The 26966-nt window shown below is 42.2% G+C and overlaps 1 protein-coding gene across 1 annotated transcript; it reads left to right on the top strand.

Annotated features, from left to right (window-relative positions):
• Positions 1-3239: 3239 nt before the first annotated feature.
• LOC138954958 (uncharacterized) lies at positions 3240-8329 on the top strand (the record flags this gene model as incomplete). The annotated part of the gene is given in 2 exon segments (XM_070326693.1): positions 3240-3871; positions 4893-8329. Coding segments are annotated over 2 exon segments (2535 nt in total). The 3' UTR covers positions 6945-8329.
• Between the last annotated feature and the right edge of the window lie 18637 nt (positions 8330-26966).

Genomic DNA, 26966 nt, shown 5'->3' with positions numbered 1-26966 from the left:
ACAAACAAAAATGCGCCTTTTGTCCAACCAATTGTGGGCAGAATTATACTGTGTTCACATACCCTGTTCAATACATAAAGCCATGGATTTATTACATGTTGGATACTTTATTGAGCTCCACAGTGTGCCCATGGATGCAGGCTTTAGACCCAATCCCACGGAATGGTAGCGCTGGGCGATCGAGTGACTCCTGAGAAAAGCCGGCTAGCTGGCTCCCAGACAGTTTGCTGGTAATTGCTCTGTGTGTGTGTGTGTGTGTGTGTGTGTGTGTCAGTCGCTGCTGCCTTTTTTGCTGGCTCCTGGTGCCACCACGGTGGACCTTTTTGTACGAAGCTGACACATTGGGAAGTTTCAAATGAAGACGTGGCTGACAACCTTATAGTTTCCCCGAAGCAGTGCATTCGGTTATGTGAATATTGATACAGGTAGTACGGAACAAAGACTCAGTGAAGAACTGAACATGGTTCCAAATGAACTATCTCCTTCAACAGATGGTATGTCCGTTGAATAGGTAAATAAATGTTACGCGATAAATTGAATTTTAAAGTCACAATTATCCCCCTTCACCACAATTTTGTTTCAGCACACTGCCACGTACAGTTCTCCCCGTCTGTAAATGTTGACCAGTACCTTGCAGCACCTTTTGTACATTTGGGACATTATTCTTCAAGTTGACTTTGTTTTCTGTGTTACTTTCTTCGATCCAACAGCTACTCGACCTTCACAATTGTCTGGGAAAGGCAAGCCGATGCCTATTTTCAGGAGATGGTGTTCCAGTCAACGTTGTGATTACAAGCTGCCCGGTATGAGCGAATGTGTCTGGCCTCTGGCTGCTAGAGTGGGTCAATGGTAGACCGAGGGACACATCACTCATGGCTTCTCTTTGTGTCAGGCTGGCCGCCAAATGTTTGTGGAGGGGGGCGGAGGGCTCGGTATAATTTGATGGAACGGCCAAAGTCGTCTCCTGGTGATTTGCCATGCTGATCTCTGGGATGAATACAATGGTGGGGTAGGCCTACTAGATTCAGTCAGCTAGTGGAGGTGGGAGGTTGGAGTCTGTCTGATTTGTTCTCTTTTGCCTTCTTGTCAATGTATTTCCTTCTTCAACATTTGCTTCTTCGTTTTGAACGGTAATACTTTATACATAGACATATACAGTGAAAATCATACATTCCCTAATCAAACCCATCCAGACAGATAAGGTGAACTTCGTTGAATGGAAGAAGTACTGCGCTTGTATACAACTCGTGAACACCCTGTGTGTGATGCCCCTTCTGTCTTTCTCTCTCTTTCTATGTCACGTCTGTCTGTCTGTCTGTCTGTCTGTCTGTCTGTCTGTCTGTCATTATTTGTCTGTCTACACCCTCCCCCCTCTCTCTCTCTCCCTCCGAGTCCCTCTCTCTCTATCTCTCTTTCTCTCAGTCTCTCTCTCTCCCTCTCCCTCCGAGTCTCTCTCTATCTCTCTCTCTCAGTCTCTCTCTCTGTCTCTCAGTCTCTCTCTCTGTCTCTCTCTCTCTCTCTCTCTCTCTCTCTCTCTCTCTCTCTCTCCCTCCGAGTCCCTCTCTCTCTCTATCTGTCTCTCTCTCAGTCTCTCTCTCTCCCTCTCCCTCCGAGTCTCTCTCTCTCTCTCTCTCTCTCTCTCTCTCTCTCTCTCTCTCTCTCTCTCTCTCTCTCTCTCTCAGTCTCTGAAGACCATATATCACGATGGCTGAATGTACTATACTTGTAAATAGGGCCAGGTCTGTTTGGACGATATTATTACAACTTTACAAGTACAATGTACCACCAACACCATACATCACCAACATTCATGTTGTGTTCATGTAATTGCTTGCGCCACCCACAGTTTATTCATCCTTTCATCTTGCACAACATTCCCTCATCCATCACTCACTGTCTGCGATATTTTCAGTGTGCAAACCGGTTTACCTGAGTGCACTCTCAGATGGGGAGGATACGCTATAGGGTGTGCCTGCTTCTCTCTCTCTCTCGCTTCCCTGTGGCGGTTTCCCCTCGCATGTTTGTTTAAGATACATTAATATTCTTTCCTCATAAGCAATCAGTGTGCACTGAAACAGATACTGACTGATACCATTCCAAAATCAATTACATGTGATGTACCCGATAATTGTCATTTTATGGAATGTTTCTTCAATAAAACTTCACGATTTTCTAACTCACCTGTGTGCGCGCGCGCGCGCGTGTGTGTGTGTGTGGAAGCGTTTTCACAGAAATGACTCTCTTTTGCGGTTATCATCTTGAAGTTGAACTCAACTGTGTGTGCGTGAGCTGAAGAGTTTTTACGGAAAAGCCTGCGTCTTTAGCTCACCTGTATGTGTGTGTGTGTGTGTGTGTGTGTGTGTGTGTGTGTGTGTGTGTGTGTGTGTGTGTGTGTGTGTGTGTGTGGTTGTGTACCTGTGAGGCCAGTATCATCAGCTACCTGGGGCTCTGTTCTGAACCCTCCCCTGTTTCACCGTGGCATGCTTTGACAATAGCTTTTTGTGCATTGTGGCTACAGGGGTGTGTTTGTTGGGGGGACCACACAATGCCTCAATCTCTTTTTCTCTGCCCCTGTTGTTAGAGGGGATCTGTTGTGTCTCTCCCCCTCCTCCCCCCCCCCCCCCTCTGTCTCTTCCCCTATACCCTTCAAAAAAAAGAAGGGTGGGAAAGGAATTATTTTGGAAGCACTGTGTTTGTGTGTGCAAGGTTTCTTCGTAGCAACTTTCCTCTGTGCCCCTGTGTCTGTTCTCAAATAACACTAGGGTGAGGTGGATTGCATTAGTTGATGTATTGTGTTGCACAGTTGAAACTTTTCTGCATTGGGATCAGTGTTGTCTCTTGTGGCAGGTTGAGTGAGATTTGTTTTTCTTTTGCTTTGATGTATCTTTGCATATCTCTCTCTGTCTCTCTCTCTGTCTCTGTCTCTCTCTGTCTCTCTTTCTCTCTCTCTCTCTCTCTCTCTCGTTCTCTCTGTGACTGTCTGTCTGTCTCCCTCCCTCTCTTCCTACTCCTCTCTATCCTTTCTCTGTTTATTGTTTTTGATATTGACTTTCCAGATCTGTTTTGTTGTTGCAGTTGTTATTTATTTATAATTATATAGTTAGCTGTGTGAGAGAATGGAGAGGCAGATTTTAAATTGACTGTTGCACTGTTTCACACAGTTTTTTGGAGGGGAAAAGAACAACACTCGCCCATCAAGCCAAAACTAATTAAACCCCTTTCTTTCTCTGTCCCACCAGGATCAACACAAGGAACTGAGAGCAGCCGCAGTTCTTCACCAACACTTGAGCACATAGTAGCACCCAACACACACAGCACAACACCGGGGGACACTCCACACAATACCCACAGCGCAGAGGGGACCGCCCCCTAACCCTCACCCGCCATCATGGGCAACTTTTGCTCAGGGCGCCAGGCCAAGAAGGAGGCCAAGCTGGAGGAGAAGGACCGCCCCGGAGAGAGGGGCGAGGAGGGAGAGGGCATGCTCTCCGCCGTGGGGCTTGACGGCATCAACGTCGACCTCAAAGAGGCCGGAGATGCCCTCAAGGACGCCGTCGAGGAAGGCAAGGGCAAGACCGAAGACGGCATGCGCGGCGTGAAAGACCGCGCAAGGGACATCGCCAAGGAGGCCGAGGTGAAGGCTCTGGCCAGGCAATCCGCAGCTGAAGGTGCTGTGAAGTCCGCAGGCGACAGCGCCACCACGGGGTTGATGGACAGCGCAAAGGGAGCGATGGGTTCGGTGACGGACGAGGTGGACAAGAGGAAGAGTGAGACGATGGAGGCGGGTCAAGGATTCATGGACCAGGCCAGGCAGACCGCCGAGAGCGCCAAGGAACAGGCCGCTGAGAAAGCCGAGGAGATCAAGCAGCAGGTGGGTTGCGGTCAGGATGGGGGTACTGGCTGGGGGAGGGAGGAAGGAGGTGGGAGCAGGGGTTATTGTGTGTGGATGTGTACTGGGTTTTTAGGAGGGGAGCATGGGGGAGGGGGGTGGGATGGGGAGACAATTCATTTGGTTTGGTTGGAGCCTGGATGAGTGTGTGTCTATTGGGATAGGTGTGAGGAGGTGATTGTTGGGGGGGGGGGGGTATGTTTTGTGTGTAAGGGCTGAGGGGATGAGGGAAAGAGGTTAAGTTGTGTGTGTGTGTGTGTGTGTGTGTGTGTGTGTGTGTGTGTGTGTGTGTGTGTGTGTTTGTTTGCATGTGTGTGTGTGTGTGTGTGTGTGTGTGTGTGTGTGTGTGTGTGAGGGTTAGGTCAGGTTGGGAGTTTGCTTGTGTTCTAATGTGTTTGTGTGTGTAAGTGTGTTATCTATACTTGAAGTTTCTTATTCATCAAACAGTTAATGTACCCCCCGCGGGTTAGGGGGAAGAATTTACCCGATGCTCCCCAGCATGTCTAAGAGGCGACTAACGGATTCTGTTTCTCCTTTTACCCTTGTTAAGTGTTTCTTGTATAGAATATAGTCAATGTTTGTAAAGATTTTAGTCAAGCAGTATGTAAGAAATGTTAAGTCCTTTGTACTGGAAACTTGCATTCTCCCAGTAAGGTCATATATTGTACTATGTTGCAAGCCCCTTGACTCTTGAGCAATTTTTTGATTAGTGCTTTTGTGAACAAGAAACAATTAACAAGTGGCTCTTTCCCATCTCCCCCCTTTCCCCGTCGCGATATAACCTTGAACGGTTGAAAACGACGTTAAACACCAAATAAAGAAAGATACAGTTACTGTCTCTGGATGTCACATTTGAGTTTGTGACAGAGACGTCCCATGTGACTGTCTTTTATGTTACCATAATGATGTGAATAAATGTGTAAAGAATGTTTCTCTTCTAATCAGTACCACTAAGACATTTCTCTAGTGAGATATTAAAGTGCTATTGCAATATATTTCACAGGTTGTGGCAGAGGTGGAGAAGGCTAAGGAGACAGCCCAGGCCCAGGCCCAAGCTGGCATGGAGACCGTCAAGACTTCGGCAATGGGCGCCTTCAGCGGACTGCAGTCCAAGGCGTCCGAAACAGCCACATCCGTTGGCGACAAGGCGGAATCTGTCAAGGCGGACGCAGCCTCTGCGGCCCAGTCAGCCAAGGAACAGGCGGAGAACGCAGCCAACAAAGCTCTGGACGATGCCAACCGCCATGCCCAGGAAGCCAAGAGCGCGGGTATGTCTGCGCTGGACCAGGCCCAAGCCAAGGCACAGGAAGGCAAAGAGGCAGCCACTGCAGCAGCTCTTGGCGCCAGAGATCAGATGTCAGCCGCTGCCACGCAGGCCCAGAGCCAGGCTGAATCAGCCGCCAACCAGGCCCAGGATAAGTTTGCGGAGGGAAAGCAGGCAGCCACCGACGCGGCCCTCAGCGCTCAGAGCCAGGCCCAGTCTGCCGCCGGTCAGCTCCAAGACAAGATGGACGAGGGAAAGCAGGCAGCCACAGATGCTAAGGACCAGGCCACATCAGCAGTGGATGGCGCCAAAGGCGAGTCTGAAGGCATGTTCGGTCAGCTCCAGGCGGGAGCCATGTCGGCCAAGGAGCAGGTGGAGGACGCAGGCAAGCAGGCCTTGGAAACCACCGCGCAGAAAGCTGCAGCAGCTAAGGAAGCAGCAGCCGCGAAAGCCGCCGAGGCGCAAGAGAACGCCAGGAAGGCCATAGAGGGCGCCAGTGCCAAGGCGAGGGAGATCAAGGAGCAGGCCAACCTGAAGGCCCAGGCCGCAGCCCAGGCGGCAGCGCAGAAGGCCAATGAAGGCCAGGAGATGGTAGCGGAGAAAGCTTCGGCTGTCCAGGCCTCCATGTCCCAGGCCGCCCAGGGCGCCAGCAGCCAGGCTCAGGGCATGTTCGGCCAGGTCAGCGCTTCCGTGCAATCTGGAGCCGACGCCGCAGCCAACAAGGCCGGCGACTTCCGTAACTCCGCTGAGGTGACCGTCACTGACGGTTTCGGACAGGTCTCCCAGGCCTCGTCGGACGTCATGCAGTCAGCAAACGTGGGTTTCACGGAGTCAGCAACCTCCGCGGAGAAGGCAGCGGGCGATGCGGCCGACTCGGCAAAGGGTCTGGCGTCAGACGCCCAGGCCATGGGAGAAGACGGCGCCAAGTCTAGCGGCGGCTTCATCCAGCAAGGCAGCACCATGGTTCAGGGCGCCATCACATCCGGCATCCAGACCGTGGCCACCAAGGCTTCAGGCTACGCCGAGACCGTGGTGGAGACCGTCCAGGAGAAGGCCTCAGGATTGATGGGCGGCTTCGGCGGCTTTGGCGGCTTCGGTGGAGCAGCCGACAGCAGCGAGAACAACGCAGCTGACGAAAAGCAAGGAGGAGGGTTGCTCGACGGTCTGATGTCAGGCGGCGATCGCAACTCGGCCCTCATGGCGTCCGCTACGGATCACGGCGAGGAGACCTTGGCCTCCACTATGCCGGAAACCTTGGTGAAGGGAGAGATCTCGCCCTCGGATGAGGTCAGCTTCCCTCCACCTCTCAGCGATGCCGGTGCCTCCCTATTACAGCAGTCGGGAAAAGCCAACGGGGCGGGGTCTAACGAGGCAGACCCCGCCCCCGACGACGAAACCCTGCAGCGAGTGGCCAACCAGGTAACCAGCCAGGCCGTGCAGGAAGCAATTCGCCTCGTCACTGAGAATGGTCTAGGAAGCAACAGTCCCCCTTCCTCAGACAACAACCCTTCCCCCGACAACAACCCTTCCCCCCTCTCCTCTCCTGACAACCCCGGATCCTACCCTTCAGCCATCAAGGGCAACAACGTTCTGGACTTTGGCATTGAGGTCTCTGGCCTCCCCTCCCCTCCTCTTCCTCAGTCTCCCGTGCCTTCCTCCCCCTCCCCCCTCTCCCCCGACACCCCCCTCCCCGAGAAAGCTGCTGACGGCATCCAAGCGGCCCTAGCTAACGGGAATTCTGAGGAAAAGGAGGCGGACTCGACACAGGCCATATCCGAAGCGTTGATATGACGCTCTTGATGGTGTGTGTGGATGAACTCTCGTGTGTGTGAGAGAGAGAGAAAGAGAGAGAGAGTATGGTCTGAGTGATTGAGTCTGGGTATGTGTGTGTGTGTCCAGATATGAGTGTGCTAGCACGCCTGTGTTTGTGAACGATATTTTCTTCTTCCTGTAAGCTAAATGTGACTCCATTTGCGGTGTGGTGAAGGTCCCCATGTGAAACGGACAACAACACAGACAGGTCTCGGTGTCAGTAGCTAATAGGATACAGTGAGTGATGTAAACTTGAACAAAGGTAGCGTAACGAAAGAGCAGTCTTTCGAGTGGTTTTAATTGGAAACTAAACAGAACTTCCAAGACAATTAATTTGACACCATAAATGACGTGAACATGAACAAGATAGCTCAACATAAGCAGTGTTTTGAGTCGTTTTAACTGGAAACTAAACAGAACTGTGAGTTTTCTTCAAGAATGTGAATAGGACAAAGTAAGTGACGTGAACGTGACCAAAGCTAGCTCAACAAAAGCAGTGTTTTGAATGGGTGCAACTGGAAAGTGAAGAGAATTGTGAGTTATCTACAGGAAAATTAATTAACAGTGAATGATTGATAAACAGTGCTTCGCCAATAAGAGCTTGGTGATCAACAAAGGAGATGGTTAGCATTGTGTCTTCAGTGAAGGCTTTAGCAACAACAATCAGAACATCGCAATGACTCCAAGTGTGACTCAGTGGAACAACATGGACTAACAACTGACAAGACTGCCACCCATGGAATTATACCATCCTTGGAGTATATCATATGTGCGCTCACCGCTGAAGTACCAAATGGGAAGTTTCGAAACGAAAGTTTGAGCACATTTGTGAACTTGTGGCATTATTACTTGGAGCACATTTTCTTGAACTGTGAGAAATAGCAAGGGAGTGCAGTGAAACTTGTCTGGTTAAGTTTGGTATACTTCAGAAGTTTCAGCAACACCACAAACAGTGTGGGGTTATTCGGTGAAAAGACAATATCATCAGTATTTTTGATTTTGTTCAGAAGAGAAATGTTCTGACTCGTACTTTTGATAATGGACAATAACAATTAGTAAAAAAAAGAGTGATGGAAGAGCAAGCACCTGATTGCAGTCTGTGATGTGCAGTAGGAACTGTTTTAACATTCTTCAGTTATTGTATGGGAATGTGTTAAAAGCTTGATGCTCTTTATAATTATGCTGAACTTAGCTATTGTAGAGCAGCTGTCAGCTTCTGCAAGTGAAATGGAGTGTTTGGAACGAAAATAGACGGGCGCTGTGGCATGGTGGTAAGACGTCGGCCTCTTAATCGGAAGGTCGAGGGTTCGAATCCCGGCTGCGGCCGCCTGGTGGGTTAAGGGTTGAAATTTTTCCAATCTTCAAGGTCAACGTATGAGCAGACCTGCTAATGCTTTATCCTCCTTCGTGTGAACACCCAAGCACAAGACCAAGTACACACGGAAAAGATCCTGTAATCCATGTTAGAGTTCGGTGGGTTGTAGAAACAAGAAAATACCCAGCATGCCTCCCCGGCCCCATAAAGCGGCGTACAGCTGCCTAGATGGTGGGGTAAAAACGGTCATACACGTAAAAACCTACTCGTGCAAAAAACACGAGTGTACGTGGGAGTTTCAGCCCATGAACGCAGAAGAAGAAAAAGAAGAAGAAGGAACGAAAATTAGGGGGCTTGGTGTCCGTCGGGGCTTAAATGCCTCTATTGGACATGAATTATTGTATATGATAGGGTGGAGTGTTTTAAAGTGAGAAGACTATTTATATGAAGAAACAAAGCTAAACGTGAAAAAGCAAAGCTGACGAGAGTTTCACATGGGGACCAGAGTGCGTCGGACAACGTGTGTGTGTAATACTGTGGCTTTTGTATCGCTGTTATCTGCTTACGTAGGCTGACAGTTACTACCAACGCTTGTGTATATAGGTCACGTGTGTATTTTTACTCATCATGCTGTAGTGTTTTATATATTTATTTGGCACAATTTTTAATCTGTTAATTGTTCTCTTGTTTCGACACTTTTGTCTAGTCATATCAGCTATGCGCGAGTGATTTTTGGTTTGTATTAGTAATTAAGTGGTTGTTTGCTGACGTGGTGCTATATTAGTATTAGGAAAACGATGATTACACTCAAGTATAGCAATGGAAAAGATCATTAATTAACAATCACCCATTGTCATAGCACCGCCATTGTAATGTTCAAAGACCATGCTGTAAAAGAACAGAGAAAATGATTTTTTTCAGAGAAAATCTGGATAAAAATTATCGAAAATTAGTATCAAATATGCAAATTGTTGACATAAATTGCATGCTGGTCAAAAGACCGTAGAAAAAGAAAACGGAAGATCTAGTGTATTGTTTAGTTTGATGCTTGAAAATTGTGAAATGAAGAGTAACAAGTAACATTCAAGTTCTGTCTTGTTCTAAGTTGCTGTCATCTGCTGTATAACAAACCAAGCTAAAAAGAATATTGTGACTGAATCAGTACAATATAATATTAGTAACAGCTACGTATCAGTCTGTGAATGTTGTAATAAGAAACACCATGAAAATCCAAGTGTGAATTTAATTTCTCCCACAGTCTTTTCTTTACTATTTGAACCCAGGTTTTTGGTTCTGTGTGTCTGCAGAGACATGCAGTTGATCACATCACTATGGAACATAAATCGTAACAGGCCATTTGCTTTCACTGTATGTAGATAATGGCCTTGTGTGTGCCCGGAGCAAGGGAAGTAACTGGTGTTTGCTTTTTGTCAGGTTTTAGCATGTTCTGTCCCCTTGAAGGGCCATGCTGTTACTACGCTTAAGTCTCTAATTTTCCTTGTTCCTTTTTTCTCAAAACAGCTTTTTTTAGACCAAGCTAATGTTTATCAGATAGAAAATGCATATTTTGTCATGAACCATCTCAGCGACCCATTAGAAAATGCATATTTTGTCATGAACCATCTCAGCGACCCATTAGAAAATGCATATTTTGTCATGAACCATCTCAGCGACCCATTCTTGTCTCTTTCCGGTGAAACGATTAGTGCTACAGTGGTACCTGCAATGTGGAGTCCCTCTGATGAGAGGACACCTCCCTTAAAAGGACACATTCTGTGGTCCCTGTGTCTATTATCCATGGAGCTGTTGAAATATTTTTTTTTAGGTTTTATTGGAAGTTTTTCAAAATGAATTGGCACCATGTTTTACTGGAATACTGGACATTATTGGAAGTTTCATTGGAAATTATCGGATCTTGTTTAAGTTTTACCGGATTAAAAAAAATGAACACCTGGAATATTACTCAGCTACCCACACTGCCATTTCTTCCCTAATCTCCCTTCCATTCTTGTTTTTCAAATTTTCAATTTTTTTCTCAATTAAAATTTAAATAGAGAAAGGGACCAAAGTATTTGCAAAGTATAAAATGACTCGCAGGATAGTGTTTTTGTAGTGAACTTCATTGCATTAGCAGAAAACTGTTTTGGAAAATACCTTTCATTTCATCAAGAACACATCTCCATAAGTCAGTTTGTAGTTTAAATCAGAATTAATGCTTCCCGTTTGCTTCTATTGCTTGGTATCGTGCGCTGTGCTTGACTGCTGACAAACAATTTCACTTCCTTTATAAACAATTTATTGAAATATTTTGCAAAAACAGTGCCACATTCATTTTAGCACTTCAAAAGTATCACTTCAGGGAATGTAGCTCTGTCTTGAACATTAGTTTGTCAAATTCATTGATGATCACTGGTCTTATTTGCTGTATGTAAAGTGCTTCTTCCTGTGCCTGTGTTTTCTTGTGCGATTTGATGAACATAAACACAATCTTAGTTCTTGTCCAAACGAAGCATAATACAACTCGGAGAGAAACGTGGAAAGTCTGCATAATGTGACATACTTGTCTCTCCCCTATAATATTCATCTGCAGACTCCTCTTCTCAGACATTTGCTGGGATTTTGACCACAAGTTTCAAATACTAGAATGGCTGGAATTTGGTTTTTAAGGCAACAAAAAAAATTCTGTTTACGGTAACATAGGCAAAAAAAAATGGGGTCGGTAGGTCGGGATTTTTATTTGTTTTTATTTTATTTTGTTTCCCCAAAAAAACATTTTTGTAAGTTATTTTGCTAAAAAACAGACTTTTTTTTCTCTCCCCCAAATGGCAAAAAAAAAAGTCTAGGGACGCGCGAAAAAATAGGGTCGGTCGGGATACCATAAACAGACTTTTTTTTTTTTTGCCTAACCCAACCTTAACCTTGTTAACTGTTACTTCTACCGCCCTGATATGGCCCTTCGTGGTCGGCTGGGCGTTAAGCAAGCAAACAAACAAAAAACTGTTACTTCTCCCAAATTTTACATTTATCACAGTTTTGATTATAGTCTTTTTGTGATCTGTTTGACATGTTACTTAAATGTCTCAGGTGATATTACAAGTCAATTAGATTTGAAGGAATTGAACACCTCACTGATGGAATTCTAACCAAAACTTAAATTGTGTAAGACTTCATTCTAACGAAAATTCAAATTGAGTAAGACCCAATTCTAATCAAAACTTAAATTGTGTAAGACAATTCTAATGAAAACTAAAATTGTTTAAGACTCTTGAGTAATTCTTGGAGACTTGTTGGGCCTCAAACACTTAAGTAACAGTTAACCGGAACAAATAATGTGAAATCGTGCATTCTTAAGCCCCTGACTGAGGCTACATTCGTTTGACCATGACTTGAAAATCTTGTAATGGTATTGTGTATATTAGTACCCTCTTTAAAATCTCAGGGCTGGCAAGAATGATACATAAATACTGTGGCAAACACAGTTAGTTGGCAAAGTAAAAACACTGGTACGTTTAGTCAAGAGGCTTATCATTGTTTGCTTTGTGATCTCTCTTTAATCACTTTAATAGGTGTAAGTGTTTTTGCATATATCTGCATTAGTAACGAAGAAAATGTGTCAATTCATCTTTCATCGTTTGCCTTCTGATCTCAACACGCTATTAGCTTGCAATACCAGGGATTGCATCATTCAGAACTTTCCAGTATATGTCTGATAAAACTCTCTAACTGCCCGAAATAGATTTAGTTATCTATCATGGATAGCTATTGGTTAACTGGTTTCTGTTTGACAAGTATTATCGGATCCTCGTGTTTTACACTTGGTTTGAATGGTGGGCATAACACAGTAATCACTTTATATCAGATTCAGAATTCGTACTCCAAAAGTGGAAAAAGGCTAGTGCAATCTTTGCTATGCTGGACTATCACTAAAGTGTATCAGAAATCATTTAACTGCGCGTTACCTTGTCTCGCGGGAAGAAGAAATATAACCTCTATGAACACCTTTGAGATTCTGTTGATAATCTTTCCAGTCTCTTCCTTCCTTTATCCCTCATTTTATTTTTTTGAGGCCTTTTTTGTGTGCCGATTTCAAAAGCAACAGCTTCAGAAATTCCTCTTTAACGACATGACACAACAACACTTGTTACACTTGTGCATGACTGGGTTTATCTATGATTTTGGAAAGGTAAACTATGCTTGCAGGCTTTTTCTGTCTTGCAGTGGTAGTATGGTATGCTTGTCATTTGGGGATTTTATTTCTCTGTAGTGGAAGTTAAGAAGTCTCATAGGTGCCATTAGTTTTATTTCCTGTCATCACAATAAGCCCACAAAAAATCGATTCAATCCCTATATATCACCAGTGTGACATTTCAGATGCATTATTAAGACGTCATTATTTGTAGTAGTATTGTGTAGTTATGTATAGACCTAGCACAACTGTCCATACTTGTTTAGAATGTATTTCTGTACTGTTATAGTGAATGCCACACCAAACCTTTGAATCTCTTGATTGTTTTAAATACACACTTTATGTTAGTCTTGCAAACACTGAATTGTTCTGCCGCTTACAAGTGTCATGGTCTTCATGTGTATAATTATATGACTATGCTGAAAAGTCTTTTTTTTCCATTTATATTTTTTTCTTTTTGATTTTTAGTCATTATATAAATCTTACAGTTAATTATTCCTGTCGTTTACAATGTGGTCTTCGTCTGTACATGACCTCATGAAAAAGACTTTTTTTTCTTCTCATTTTTGGTCAATTGTATAATTTCATCTCCAGTGCGATTATGACCTTGAGTTGTGGCTTTGTTTAGCTGCATTCAGGCAGTTTTGGTACTAATCCCCGTTATTGCGTTGTATGGAATAACTTTGCTGTGAATAAACTTATCCCTTGCTAATTTATATCTGCAGTTGTTTTTCTGGTGTGTGTTTGTGTGTGTATGTGCGTGCGTGTGTGTGTGTGTGTGTGTGTGTGTGTGTGTGCGTGTGTGTGTTGAGAGAGAGAGAGAGAGAGAGAGAGACCTTCATGAACTTTGGAAAACATGTCTGTAAAGGGTGTGTATGTTTGTCGGTGATATTTCAGTTCCAAGGCATTTGATCTATAAATTACATATTGGGTAGATGCCTTGATAAGATACCTTTTTTTTAAAACATTTTTTTAAATATAAAACAGGATTGTTCACCAACTTAAACTCAAGACCAGTAAACTGTTTCGCCTGGTCTTGATTTAAAGTTAGACTCCACATACACACATTAAAAAAAATGAAAAAAGAATTAATAAATTATCGGTTAAACAGTTTGTTTAGAGACTGTAATCATAAAATACCCATCAGAATGAAATAAAACACACAAATAATAAAATTAAGTAATTAAAGCAGAAAATTCGCACATGCTTGTGATCACAAGAAAATCTGCCTCAGTGGTATAAGGGAAACAACTGCTGTACTATGGGATGCTGAATTGACCGCTTGTAATAGTTAGTTCCCTTGAATTGCAGTGGCGGTGATGTGCCTCGTTGTTGATGTTATTTCCCTTGAATTATATTGTAAAAAAAAGGGAGACGAGAGTAGGAGTAGACATTGTTGTCTCTAAAAATCCCTGATTTGTGGTTGAGAAAAACGCACAGTTGACAGCCTTTTTCTTTAAGAAGGGAGATAATCCAATCAGGGAAAATTTGGTTGCATAATTATGTTTAACTGCCCATTTCATAATATTTCAACAAAAGTTCATTTCTTTATTCACAAAGAGTAGGGACTTTAACATTTGATTTTCATGCTGCTTTGACATTTAACGTGCGCCACACACAAGACAGAAGTCGCAGCACAGGCTTCATGTCTCACCCAGTCACATTATTCTGACACCAGACCAACCAGTCCTAGCACTAACCCCATAATGCCAGACGCCAGGCGGAGCAGCCACTAGATTGCCAATTTTGAAGTCTTAGGTATGACCCGGCCGGGGTTCGAACCCACGACCTCCCGATCACGGGGCGGACGCCTTACCACTAGGCCAGTCGTGCCGGTCACACACTCTCTCTCTCTCTCTCTCTCTCTCTCTCTCTCTCTCTCTCTCTCTCTCTCTCTCTCTCTCTCTCTCTCTCTCTCTCAGCTTTGAAAAGAAAGCAAGTGCTCACGGGTCTCAGACCACGTTGCCACAATTTGGTCTCACCCTTGACTTGACAATAATGCCGTAATCTAGCTGAATACTGGCAAATGAACCCATTACAACATGCTGGCCCCTGCACTAATTGCCGCTTAGATCGATGGAATTGGTCAAATCAGTGGCGAGTGTGAAGGTTTGGACTCCCTGGGCGAAGAGAGAGAGAGAGAGAGAGAGAGAGAGAGAGAGAGAGAGAGAGAGAGAGAGAGAGAGAGAGAGAGAGAGGGGGGGGAGAGGGTGAGAGAGAGAGGGGGCAGAGAGAGATGGGGGAGAGAGAGGGGGGGGGGGGGGAGAGAGGGTGTGAGAGAGAGAGAGAGATGGGGAGGAGAGAGAGAGAGGGGGTGAGACTAGAGAGAGGGGGAGGAGAGAGAGAGGGTGAGAGAGAGAGGGGGATGAGAGAGAGAGGGGGTGAGAGAGAGGGAGAGAGAGAGAGAGGGGGGGGGGGGGGGGCGGGAGAGAGAGCTAGAGACAGAGAGAAAGAGAGAGAGAAAGAGAGAGAGGGAGAAAGAGACACAGAAGAAGGGAGACAGAGACAGACAGTGAAAGAAACAAACAGAGAGAGAGACAGAGAGAGGGGAAAACAAAGATACAGACACTGGCAGAAATTGACACTGGTATGTCATCATAACCGAAAAGATGGGTCCGGAGTGGTCGGCGTTAGTGGTGATGGTGGTGTGTGTGTGTGTGGGGATGGGAGAGGGGGGGGGGGGGGCAACTGCCGCCAATCGATAAGACAAGTAACCACCGGCAGTTCATTAGCACAAACATAAAGACTGGGGCGATAGTGACAGAACTACTGCCATGCACCCAAACCCCACGGAAGCCATGCCCACAGAGCACGTATTTCAGGTCCGCAAACACATCCAGCAAAAAGGACGTATCAGGGTTATTACCCCTTTGGCCCAAAAGCACCCATCGAACTGGCGGTTTTGTCTGTCTGTTTGTCTGTCTTTCTCTCTGTCTGTGTGTCTCTCTCTCTCTGTCTCTCTTTCTCTGTCTCTGTCTGTCTGTCTGTCTGTCTGTCTGTCTGTCTCTCTCTCTCTCTCTCTCTCTCTCTCTCTCTCTCTATCTCTCTCTCCCTCTCTCTCTTTCTCTCTCATTACATTACGACATTACGTGATAATTTTATTTTGAACTATAACAGACTAAAAATCATCACACCGACTCCACGTATTGACCTTTTCAAATCAAGCCTTCTATATTCAGGTGCGGTCCTATGGAACTCACTTCCTATTTTTCTTAAGCATAAAACAAACACAGACAGCTTCAAAAAAAATTATATGTCGCACATAATGCAACTAAACATGTGCTGAATGGTTCATCAATTCATTTAAAATGTATGTGCAGGTTAAACAAAATTATTATAATATGCAGATCTAAATTAAGTTATGTTAAAAATTGACACTTTTTATCATTGGAAATTGTACTTAAAGTGTAACTAAACAGACATTTTGAAGTGTCAGCTTTACTGAATTGCTTTATGTTTTGTCCAAGTATAGACATGTAGAAGCGATACTGGACGATTTTTCCAACGTTTACTGTGTTTTCTGATTTACTACGATTTTTTAAAAGTGTTGAACCCATTTCAGATTTACCTGATTATCTGTTCTTGATTTGATACTGCCAAAGAACAAGTGGTACTTTGAGTTCCGGTTTTATGTTTTAACCAATCAGAATTTGGTTCCTAAATAAAATCGTCTGCTGCCTGTCCCAGCAGAGTCGGCAACAAGCACTGCTTGCCACATGTGTGATGTTACCAACAGAAATAGCCATAAATTGGGCAAGGTATCAATGTAAATAAATTGGATCTAACTAATGTGCTTGTACTGCATCTCTGGCCTTTGAATTCACTCCAAATGTACTGGCTCAGCGTGAGAGGCAACATCCTGTCGAAGTCGTAAGCACGAGGCTGACTGGGAGATTATTATTCGAAGAGCATGCTGAAACGGATTGTAAGTACAATATTTTACATGTTCTCGACATTTCTGTTGATCTTTCCTTAACTTTAATTGTTTCCTTGATTTAAAACCCTAGGGCTTGTATTTTCAGTTGTGATACTAAGCACGTATCTTTACCACAGTATCCGATCACTTCACACTTGAATTTTGGAATGATGAAGTGGAATTATTTCTGGATCTAATTTATTCCTTGTTCTCCCCCTCTCGATTCCTTTTTTCGCCACATATGTATTGTCGTGTGAGGGGGTAGATGCGTGTACTGGCTGATTTTTATTGATTTTTTACTTCGGTCAGATACAGATGATTGGAAAAAAAAACTTGTCAAGGATTTCAGAATTTAATAGATCTGTTCGAAGTTTTTACGGGATGGGTCCTGTTACAATACAGACTGAATGTGCCCAAGATGAACTTTTGATTAAACATACACACACAAATGAATCTCTTGAGTTTGTTATACGGCGAATGTCCAGTTTCCACCACCACGTCTGTGGTATGTTTTTATACTGTTTGATTGAATAGACTGACGTGCATTCTCTCGCAAATGTGCGCGCGTGTGTGTTTGTCTGTGCCTCAGACTTATTAATCAAAGATGATGTTGCACATTGCAGATCTATGCGACAGGAGCAAGTGGACAAGACAGCTACATTTGTCTGAGCGAAGATCCAACCGGTTAAGCTCTTTTAGCCGAAGACAGCGAGCCTGGGTGCATGCATGCAAGCTTCTATCATGTTCGTGTGAGTGCTGCAGGGCTATTAGACGACTTTTCATTATTCTTGATTTGGAGATCCATGCAGGGTATTAGAAAGTGCAGAATATACACGTTTGAACAAATACGATGTGTGTTTGCTCTGAAAAAAGAAAAGACGCAACAAACAAACATTGTATTTGTTTAAAGTATCACAAATATGTATTACCTGTATCTGCATGTTTTGATAATGATGAAGGGTAAATTACTTTGACGTGTGCTTTTTTTTTTAACCACACTGATAACGAATGATAGAAACACAGACACACTTAATAACATATCCACAAAAATTGTAACAATAAATGTAAGCTGAACAATGCCTGCAACACATTTCAGGCCTCAGAAGGAAGTAATTATGAGATTCAGACAGAGAGAGAAAGCCCAACACGAAACCAGTTGTGACATTTTTTATTTCATTATGTAATATTAAAAACACGACAACAACGTATTTCCTGTACTTAGTTTCGTGCAATTATGGATTGCAAAGTATGTCTAATTGAGTGGCATAAAGAGGCACAGTTGCATGAAAAACCAACTCGGATCTTGACTAGGATCAGGATTTTACATGGACACAACCTAGAATTTAACATCCTGGGGGGAGGGGGGTACTGCGCCTTTCACATCAAGATGTAAAGATCTATTTGAAATAATACTTATTAGAAGGGAACAAAATCAAACAAACTACAACAATCGTTCTGAGGGGAGAGAATTACCTCTTCCGAAGAAATTACCTCCCTTGCTTTTCTTGTCGTGACTTATGTAGAGTAAAGTGAATAGAAAGTGAATCAGTCAGTAACAAAAAAAAAACCACAACATTTTTTAAGATCAATGAGGAGTCTTGAAGTATTTGTCAATGTTAATCTTGTATGCATAACAAACAATATATTACGGATTGATAATTAAAGAAAATCGTCTCTTCTACAGGGTTGACCCCCCTAAAAAGGACACCCACAACCATGCAAATTACTTCTGCATCTGTTGAACCAATTATTTTATATATGGTATTCATTAACTTCAGTTTATGTTCTGCCTTTCCAGTAAATGGCAATTTTGTAAATTGAATGGTCTGACTTTTGTGCAATTTTAATTTTTTTCTCCAAATTCGGGGGTCGACTAAACAGAACGAGTTTTGACATTGAGCGGTAGCCATTTTTACCTATTTTAAACCCTTCAGGCTTTTACCTTTTTGATTATTTTGAATGTCTGAGTATGTAAAAACATCCCCTTCAACCCCCAGGCTATCGATGACCTGAAGAAAGCATGCAGTTACAGCTAGGTTCAGGGCAATCCTCAGACACGAAAGCGTTGATGTCATTGGTGATGCAAAAGTTAGATAATTTAACCTACAAATTTGCCACTTTGTGAACTGCACATGCATAAAATCAAGTTTAAGTATGCTGAATATGAAGTTATCCAGTCAATTGGTGTAGAAGTTATAGCATTTCTGTCAGTTAACAGTATTTAAAATCTCTAAAGTAAAATCTGACATATTCGAAAGTTTTGCATAAACACCCAGACAATTTTTACGATACTCTCCTAAGCTTCTCCACTTCTCAGCCCTGTCTTGGAAATGAATTCGAATAAGGCAGTCAAAATAACTTAGTTTGGAGAACCCATCAATCAGAATAACCAGTGATGGGTAATGTGATTACTCGGCTGTGAAACCCAACTCCTGTGATATGAGAGGGTAAATTTACATAGTGCAATATCATATTTGATTGTATCCCTTTTATGTTTTATGTTTTATGTGTGTCGTCCTATACAATTGTTGTTATAATCGTTTACAGGCAGACAGGGTGTGCCGAAGAAAAATTTCCATTTTTATGTAATATTTTAATGGACAATAAAGTGCTGTTATTGTTATTGTTATTGTTGTTTTGACACAGGAAATATCTTCTACCGAAAGCTCTCCTGGTTTTATTCTACATTTTTCCTGCATAATGGTAACAAATTTAATGATAAATCTAAACAACGAAGTGACTGTGGTAAGATGAACAAAGTTAAAAAAAACAAAGGATTACTGTAAATGGTTTACGAATCGAAATCTAAACAAGTTTTAATGATAAGTAAAATGATAAAAAAAAATAAAAATAAAAAAAGCTAACGTCCTTGCATTTGTCCAGAATTATTCCATGTTTAACATGGGAACAGAGGGATAATTGGTCTAAAGAATTTTTAAAAAGGAGGGTTAGGGTAACCCTAACCCTCTTTGGACTATCTGTATGCAATGCCCGCTATAGGTGAAAGACTTTTGTGGAAGCCATGGAAGAATGCATCGCTGTTGTGCTGGTTCAGCTTGAGGTCCTGTCCTGGCGAATATCCTGCACACACAAAAACACGACTTTTTAAGCCACTTATGTTGCATTCCGTGACATAGCTTTGTTAAAACCGTGTGCCTGATAATAATGACATCGTCGCGATATAACCTTCGTGGTTGAAAACGACGTTAAACACCAAATAAAGAAAGAAAGAAAGATAATAATGACAGATTTTGTTGATATACATTTTTTTAAGACACCCCATATAATATTGTTTGACAATCTCTTTCAACATAGTTTACGAATCACCAATGTGTATACAAACGCAAATAACCCACAGGTCAATAAATTACTTTCCAGAGAGAGAGAGAGAGAGAGAGAGAGAGAGAGAGAGAGAGAGAGAGAGAGAGAGAGAGAGAGAGAGAGAGAGAGAGAGAGAGATTAAAACTAGAAAATGTGTGCTATATAAAACAAGGATAATCTCTGTCAAATCTTCGCTTGTACCTGCATGGTGTTTACTGCGCTATATACACAACCTGTTTTATTTCATTTTTTTTTTTTTTTTTTTTTTGGGGGGGGGGGGGGGGGGGGGGGGGAATGTTTTGTGATGAGGGTTTTTTCAAAGCCTTTACTGCTTTAGTCATTGAATCCACCCGACTTCGATTTATTGTTCAGTGATGGGTAATTGTGTGACCAACTATGTAAGTTAGTGATTGTTCTGGCTTCATACAATGACATTGCATTAATTTTATAAGTGTATGTGTGTGTGTGTTTCAGGCAAAAGCTGATATTACAGTCCTAGTTGTATGCAGTACCTCTGCTTCTTCGTTCAGGAATCAAAGTATACAATCTAAACCGATTATTTTGTTCAATAATGTTCAGCTTACCATCCCGAAGAAGGCAGTAACGTGCCGAGATATTGATTATAGATATTAACGTACCTAACCTGGTTACTGGTGTGTTTTCTTTTTATTTCAATAATGTAAATGTGTGACAACTTGCAGGGTACTTGATGTTCAGAGCAATTTTTCTGGCAAAAGACCTTTTATGGATCAAAGAAAACTTTTGCACAAGTCAATCAATTTGGTTGATAAATAATTTGTGCTGCATTTTCCCTGGTTCCAAAACGTAGTATGTATTACCACATGTCCTTACCTGTCATTGGCATCACATGATTCTCTGCAAGCAGTCTTTTGTGGAAATACGTCATTTAACACTTGCACTTATAGTAGGTGGCTGTGGAACGGTAGACATGCAACGACAACGAACAACAAAAGACAAAGTGTGGAGTACACTCATTTTTCTTAACATACGCTAAGTTTCTTTGAGAATGCTCCAAGTGAAAATCAGGGGTTCCTAGGCCTGATATCACAATTAAACAGCTTCTTCTCAGAATCGGGAGGGAAAAAACTGTTATATGGCGAGATGTTGTGACAAGAACAGACAGCAGCAGCAGCAACAACAACATTGCTAAATCGTCGCTTTAACAAAATTTCATGTTTAGCATCGCAGACAAAGCACGGCTACTGATCCGATCAAAGCCACACTTCATGCACGATGGGCACATTGTTATGGCCAGCTTGTTAACGTGCGCATTGTGTATGTTTTACATAGAATTGAATGTGTTTGTCGTTGTGTCTGTCATCTATCCTAGTCGTTTGATTTAGAATAAAGCAAACTTATTACAATGACGATTTTCTTCGGTTTTTGATGAAGGATTGGCATCAAGACTTTTCCTATTTTCCAACTCTGCCACCATACACTGGCCGTTCAGGTCTGCATGTCGACCACATGGTGTGTGATCAGATTTTTCGGACATGTTCACAATGCTTACATGACCACCAAATGGAAAATCAGTTGGTATTTGTTATGTTTTTGTGTTAGCACAATCTTCATACAAGTAAACAGAAACAGTTTTGTTGCAAACAGAGCCTTCATAAGAAAAAATGCATACCCCTTTTTTCGTATTGCGTAAAATATACCCATAAATTCTGGACATCATATTTTTATTTTTTTCACAACAATGAAACCAAACTTTGGCATATGTTTTAGCAATATATTCACAATAAAACCTATGAGTTTGAAGGCTGCATCTTGTTTTGTTTATTTTTGAGAATTTTTTTGCAAACCCATGCAAATGGCCAGTTTCTGGGGAGAGACTGGGGAGATAATGGCCAGTATAGAAAGAGTTAATAAGTAAACTAATGTCAGAAGTAGGTATTTACCTTGTTTGCCTTCGCGTTCTTGATAGCCCGCTGCAGCATTTGTATCACTTCCCTTGACATTCAAAACGCCAATGTATTTCTGAAAGGAAAATAAAGATATTGACCGAAACATCACACAAGTGGTATATCATGCTAGGTTTTGTTTACAGTGCCTGTTCTACGACCACATCTGATTGTGATTTAAATAAAGAAAAACTGTATCCATTTATTACTTCTCTATTTGTGTGTGTTTGTGTGTGTGCAGGGGCGGATCACATCATTTTTAAGGGGGAGTTTCCAAATTTCTTTTAGGGACAATATGACGACGCGAAGCGTTTACACGAAGCGTTCAACCTCCTGGGGGGGGGGGGGGGGGGGGGGGGGGGGTCCGACAAACGTTGATAAAAACAAGGAAAATGGATCAATCTGAGCCAAGAAACATCCCCTAATACACCTTCCAAAAAAGTAAATATATTAAGAAGAAAAATTTGAATCACAACAAGGACAATTGATCGATCTAGCGCAACCTGAGCAAACTAATTAGCCAACTTCTTTCCAAAATCGTCACTTAGAATACAAAGGCCGGCTCCTAAGTGGTCCGGAAACCCCGGAACCCCCCTCCGAATCCGCCCAGTGTGTGTGTGTGTGTGTGTGTGACCGATGACCGTCTCTAAATTTTAATCGTTGCGTTTGCATGGTAATAAAGTTTTAATACTGGATATGCCCATGAAAAAATATCATTTCTTGTTCATGTCATTGTGTGTGTGTGGCCAGGACCGTGACTTCTGCTTGCCTCGACATCTTCAGAAAAGACACAAAATGCCAGCAGGCGTATGTTCTTGGAGCACTCAGTATGCCGTCATCTGCAAACAAATAAATACAAATGATTCAATTGTGTAAATAAAGAACAATCATTTTAATATTACAACAAAAAATTCATATAACTGTAGTCTTCACCAGAGACATCCACTACACTATCTTTAAATAAAACTGCCGTAAAAAATTGAAATACTATAAAACTTACCCCCACTCAGATCTATTTGGGATTATTCAAGTTTCAACCATGAAACGATGCCGGTTTGGACAGATCTGCTAGTTTGCCGCTGAAACTGAAATCAAAGGCGATCTTCAGAACTATTTCTAATCTTGTATTTGTGATTAATATAAAATACTGATCTTCCCAATAGAAGCTGATGTGTATACACATGACCAGGACAAGGTATTTTGTTACAGGGCATTTACGCAGACGTCGCAGTTCAAAATATCGTTTTAGATCTGATTTTGTACAGCAGCCTAGCTGTGTGATTCAGAATCGTCTGCCCTTTTTCGGTTTAACATTTTATGGACGATTCCTATGAGACTGCTCAATCATAACTGATGACAAATTCAGAAACAGATGATGGTTTCAAGTAGGCTACAGTAATGATTCGTTAAAAATGTCAAGCCACTCGTCGATCATTCGCACTCAAAGAACCCAAGCCAAATCTGCTCTGGTTCCGAGCAGCTTTTTCCAACTGAGACCCTAATTGTTACGCATCTGCCGCGAAAAGATAGACCACAAACAAGCGGCACTGTACCATGCTTTCGTTTATGTTGCTAAACAGATTAAATGTGCATTGTAAATGTGCTTACAGCAAAGAAATGCATCCTTACTTACCACAAAAATACTGGTACCACATTCATCGCACTTGTGTCTTCTTACCAAAACCTATCGATATGTTTGTTTACGATATATTGGTAATTACTAACCGTTAACTATTTTTCAAAAATCTGAAATGACTTTTAAGAATCAAAGAAAGATTCGCTAAAACGGTTGACTTCAGAAAATAAGCAATATTTTTCTGAACCATGAAATAAAAATCGAAAACTCCGTTTGATCTTTTATTTTGGTAGATTAATGACAACAGCCGGAACTGAAAGTACCAGAACCAAAAATTAAGGGCATTAATCAGGTAAACTAAGAAGATTGTCGTTCCTGGCGCGCACTTCACATGTCCGCCAAACAGTGTCCGAGTGAGAGAAAAAAAATAATTTTTTCGCAGTTCGACAGTATATGAGGCCCTTCTTCATATCAAAGTGTAAAGGTTGCTGAACGATGTTTTTCCTTTTTGCTTGTTTAGTTACACTTAAAATGCAGCATGACAATTTATTTTTTAAATTTGTATCTGTATATACAGTCAGTTATAATGTATTAAGTTTGATGTGATAGTTCTTAGATTATATTGTTTTCTGTTCTTGTTGACCCTATATTAGGGCGAGGGCTGGATGTTGTCTTGTCTCTCTCTCTCTCTCTCTCTCTCTCTCTCTCTCTCTCTCTCTCTCTCTCTCTCTCTCTCTCTCTCTCTCTCTCTCTCTCTCTCTCTCTCTCTCTCTCTCTCTCGCTCTCTCTCTCGCGCTCTCTCTCTCTCTCTGTCTCTTTCTCTCTCTCTCGCGCTCTCTCTCTCTGTCTTTCTCTCTGTCTGTGTGTCTCTCTCTCTCTGTCTCTTTGTCTCTCTCTCTCTCTCTCTCTCTCTCTCTCTCTCTCTCTGTCTTTCTCTCTGTCTTTCTCTCTGTCTTTCTCTGTCTGTCTGTCTCTGTCTCTCTGTCTGTCTCTCTCTCTCTCTCTGTCTGTCTGTCTGTCTCGCTCTCTCTCTCTCTCTCTCTCTCTCTCTCTCTCTCTCTTATTTCTCTTCATCTCTCTTAATCTACCTCAGGCGGGGATATAGCTCAGTTGGTAGCGCGCTGGATTTGTATTCAGTTGGCCGCTGTCAGCGTGAGTTCGATCCCAGGTTCGGCGGAAATTTATTTCACAGAGTCAACTTTGTGTGCAGACTCTCTTCGGTGTCCGAACCTCCCCCCGTGTACACTACATTGGGTATGCACGTTAAAGATCCCACGATTGACAAAAGGGTCTTTCCTGGCAAAATTGCTTAGGCACAGTTAATAATTGTCTACCTATACCCGTGTGACTTGGAATAATAGGCCGTGAAAGGTAAATATGCGCCGAAATGGCTGCAATCTACTGGCCGTATAAAATTTCATCTCACACGGCATCACTGCAGAGCGCCTAGAACTGTACCCACGGAATATGCGCGATATAAGACTCATTGATTGATTGATTGATTGAGTAGTTGCAGCTGTTGTGTTTATTTTGTACGCCGCCTTTATATGGCGGTGTAAGGAAATCGCTCTGTCTGTCTGTCTGTCTGTTTGTCTTTTTATTAGACTTGTATCTCTGGCACTCTGGGTTCAATTGAGCTGACATTTGGTGAGTAGCTTGGAATTGGTGTGCATACGGTGTTTGGCAAAAACTAGTTTCCTACCTGTAGTAAAACGGGAAGATAGTATGCACACACAAAAAAACCCAGTAAAAAAACGAAAACAAACAACACTTTCACTTTTACATTTTTTCAGCATGACTGTTTTGGTCAAGAAACGCTAATGTTAATGTAAATCATTACACCATCGAAGATCATTTCAATATCTCAAGATAAATGAAGGAAATGGGAATATAATTATGTACTTTTGGATTCACCTTTACACTGGTAGAACGATAGTTGTGAAGGGCCTCTAGTGTAGTTCAGTACAACCCTATTTTAAGACTTTACTTGTTTCAGACTTTCCTTTCATAAGTCTGGTAAATTACATCAATTTTTAAGACTCCCTTCTATTCAAGACTTGCTTTTCTGGAATTGTTTGTGATCTTAACATGGGCGTCCCACAATAGTTTTGACAGATCTGTCCTACACAAGACTATTAGGCCCCCAAAAATAAAATAGTCTGTTTACGGTAACCCGACCGACCCTATTTTTTTCGCGCGACCCTAGACTTTTTTTTGGCATTTGGGGAAAAAAACAAACAAAAAAAACCCCAAAAAACCCGTAAAAATATGTTTTTTTGAAAAAAAAAAAATCTCGACCTACCGACCCTATTTTTTGGGCCTATGTTACCGTAAACAGACCTATTTTTTTTGGCCTTATGTCGAGTGGCGGTCAAGTGTAAAGCCGCTTCTCGCTTCTATGCACCGGTCAGAGAGAGGATGGTCACTTCGGAGTCTATGTCTATGTCTACTGAACATCATTGATCTTTGGCCAACCATAATCCCTCCTTGGGGCTGGGTGGCTGTCTCAGTGTCTGTCTGGAAGCTTTCTGCTGCTGAGTTATTACTTCCGCCTTGTTGCGAGTTTATGAGGGTATGGTGGCGTGTAGGTGACAACATTGATAATTATGCACAAATGACGGTGATATTTGTAATTAGTGCTGATAATTACACGAGGTATGAGAAAAAGAAGAAGAAGAAGAAGAAGAAGAAGAAGAAGAAGAAGGAGAAGAAGAAGAAGAAGAAGAAGAAGAAGAAGAAGAAGAAGAAGAAGAAGAAGAAGAAGAAGAAGAAGAAGAAGAAGAAGAAGAAGAAGAAGAAGAAGAAGAAGAAGAAGAAGAAGAAGAAGAAGAAGAAGAAGGAGAAGAAGAAGAAGAAGAAGAAGAAGAAGAAGAAGAAGAAGAAGAAGAAGGAGAAGAAGAAGAAGAAGAAGAAGAAGAAGAAGAAGAAGAAGAAGAAGAAGAAGAAGAAGAAGAAGAAGAAGAAGAAGAAGAAGGAGAAGAAGAAGAAGAAGAAGAAGAAGAAGAAGAAGAAGAAGAAGAAGAAGAAGAAGAAGAAGAAGAAGAAGAAGAAGAAGAGTATTAAAGAACAGAGGACAATGAAAAGAAAGCAATCTTTCTTTCTTTCTTTATTTGGTGTTTAACGTCGTTTTCAACCGTTCAAGGTTATATCGCGACGGGGGAAGGGGGTGGGGGGGATGGGATAGAGCCACTTGTTAATTGTTTCTTGTTCACAAAAGCACTAATCAAAAAATTGCTCCAGGGGCTTGCAACGTAGTACAATATATGACCTTACTGGGAGAATGCAAGTTTCCAGTACAAAGGACTTAACATTTCTTACATACTGCTTGACTCAAATCTTTACAAACATTGACTATATTCTATACAAGAAACACTTAAAAAGAAAGCAATGAAGCAATGTTGAACAAGGTAATAAACAACCAACCTTAAGCAATTCAACAATACTACACGCCAAAACATTGATTTTCAAGGCAAATTGCCAAAGCCTTGTCTTGTTGCATCCGACATTTATTTTCTCAACACTCTTCCTGGATTTGTATGTCTCCATGGGGGTATACTTAGACGAACTGTTTTGAGAGAAGAAATCCTGAAGCATGAACAAAATCCTGTCTGTGAAGGCTGCCGCACGGAGACAGCCTTTAGCCCCTGTCTGGTGTGTACTGTGCAGATTTCCATCACCAGTGGAGCAATATCGATGAAAAATGATTCAGTTATATCTGGTTCACTTCACGGGTCCTTTTGGCCCTGTTTATCAATATCTGGT

This window comes from Littorina saxatilis, unplaced genomic scaffold (assembly GCF_037325665.1).
Source record: "Littorina saxatilis isolate snail1 unplaced genomic scaffold, US_GU_Lsax_2.0 scaffold_1418, whole genome shotgun sequence".
In the NCBI taxonomy this organism is placed as follows: Eukaryota; Metazoa; Mollusca; class Gastropoda; order Littorinimorpha; family Littorinidae; genus Littorina; species Littorina saxatilis.
This window is presented reverse-complemented; position numbering and strand designations above follow the sequence as displayed.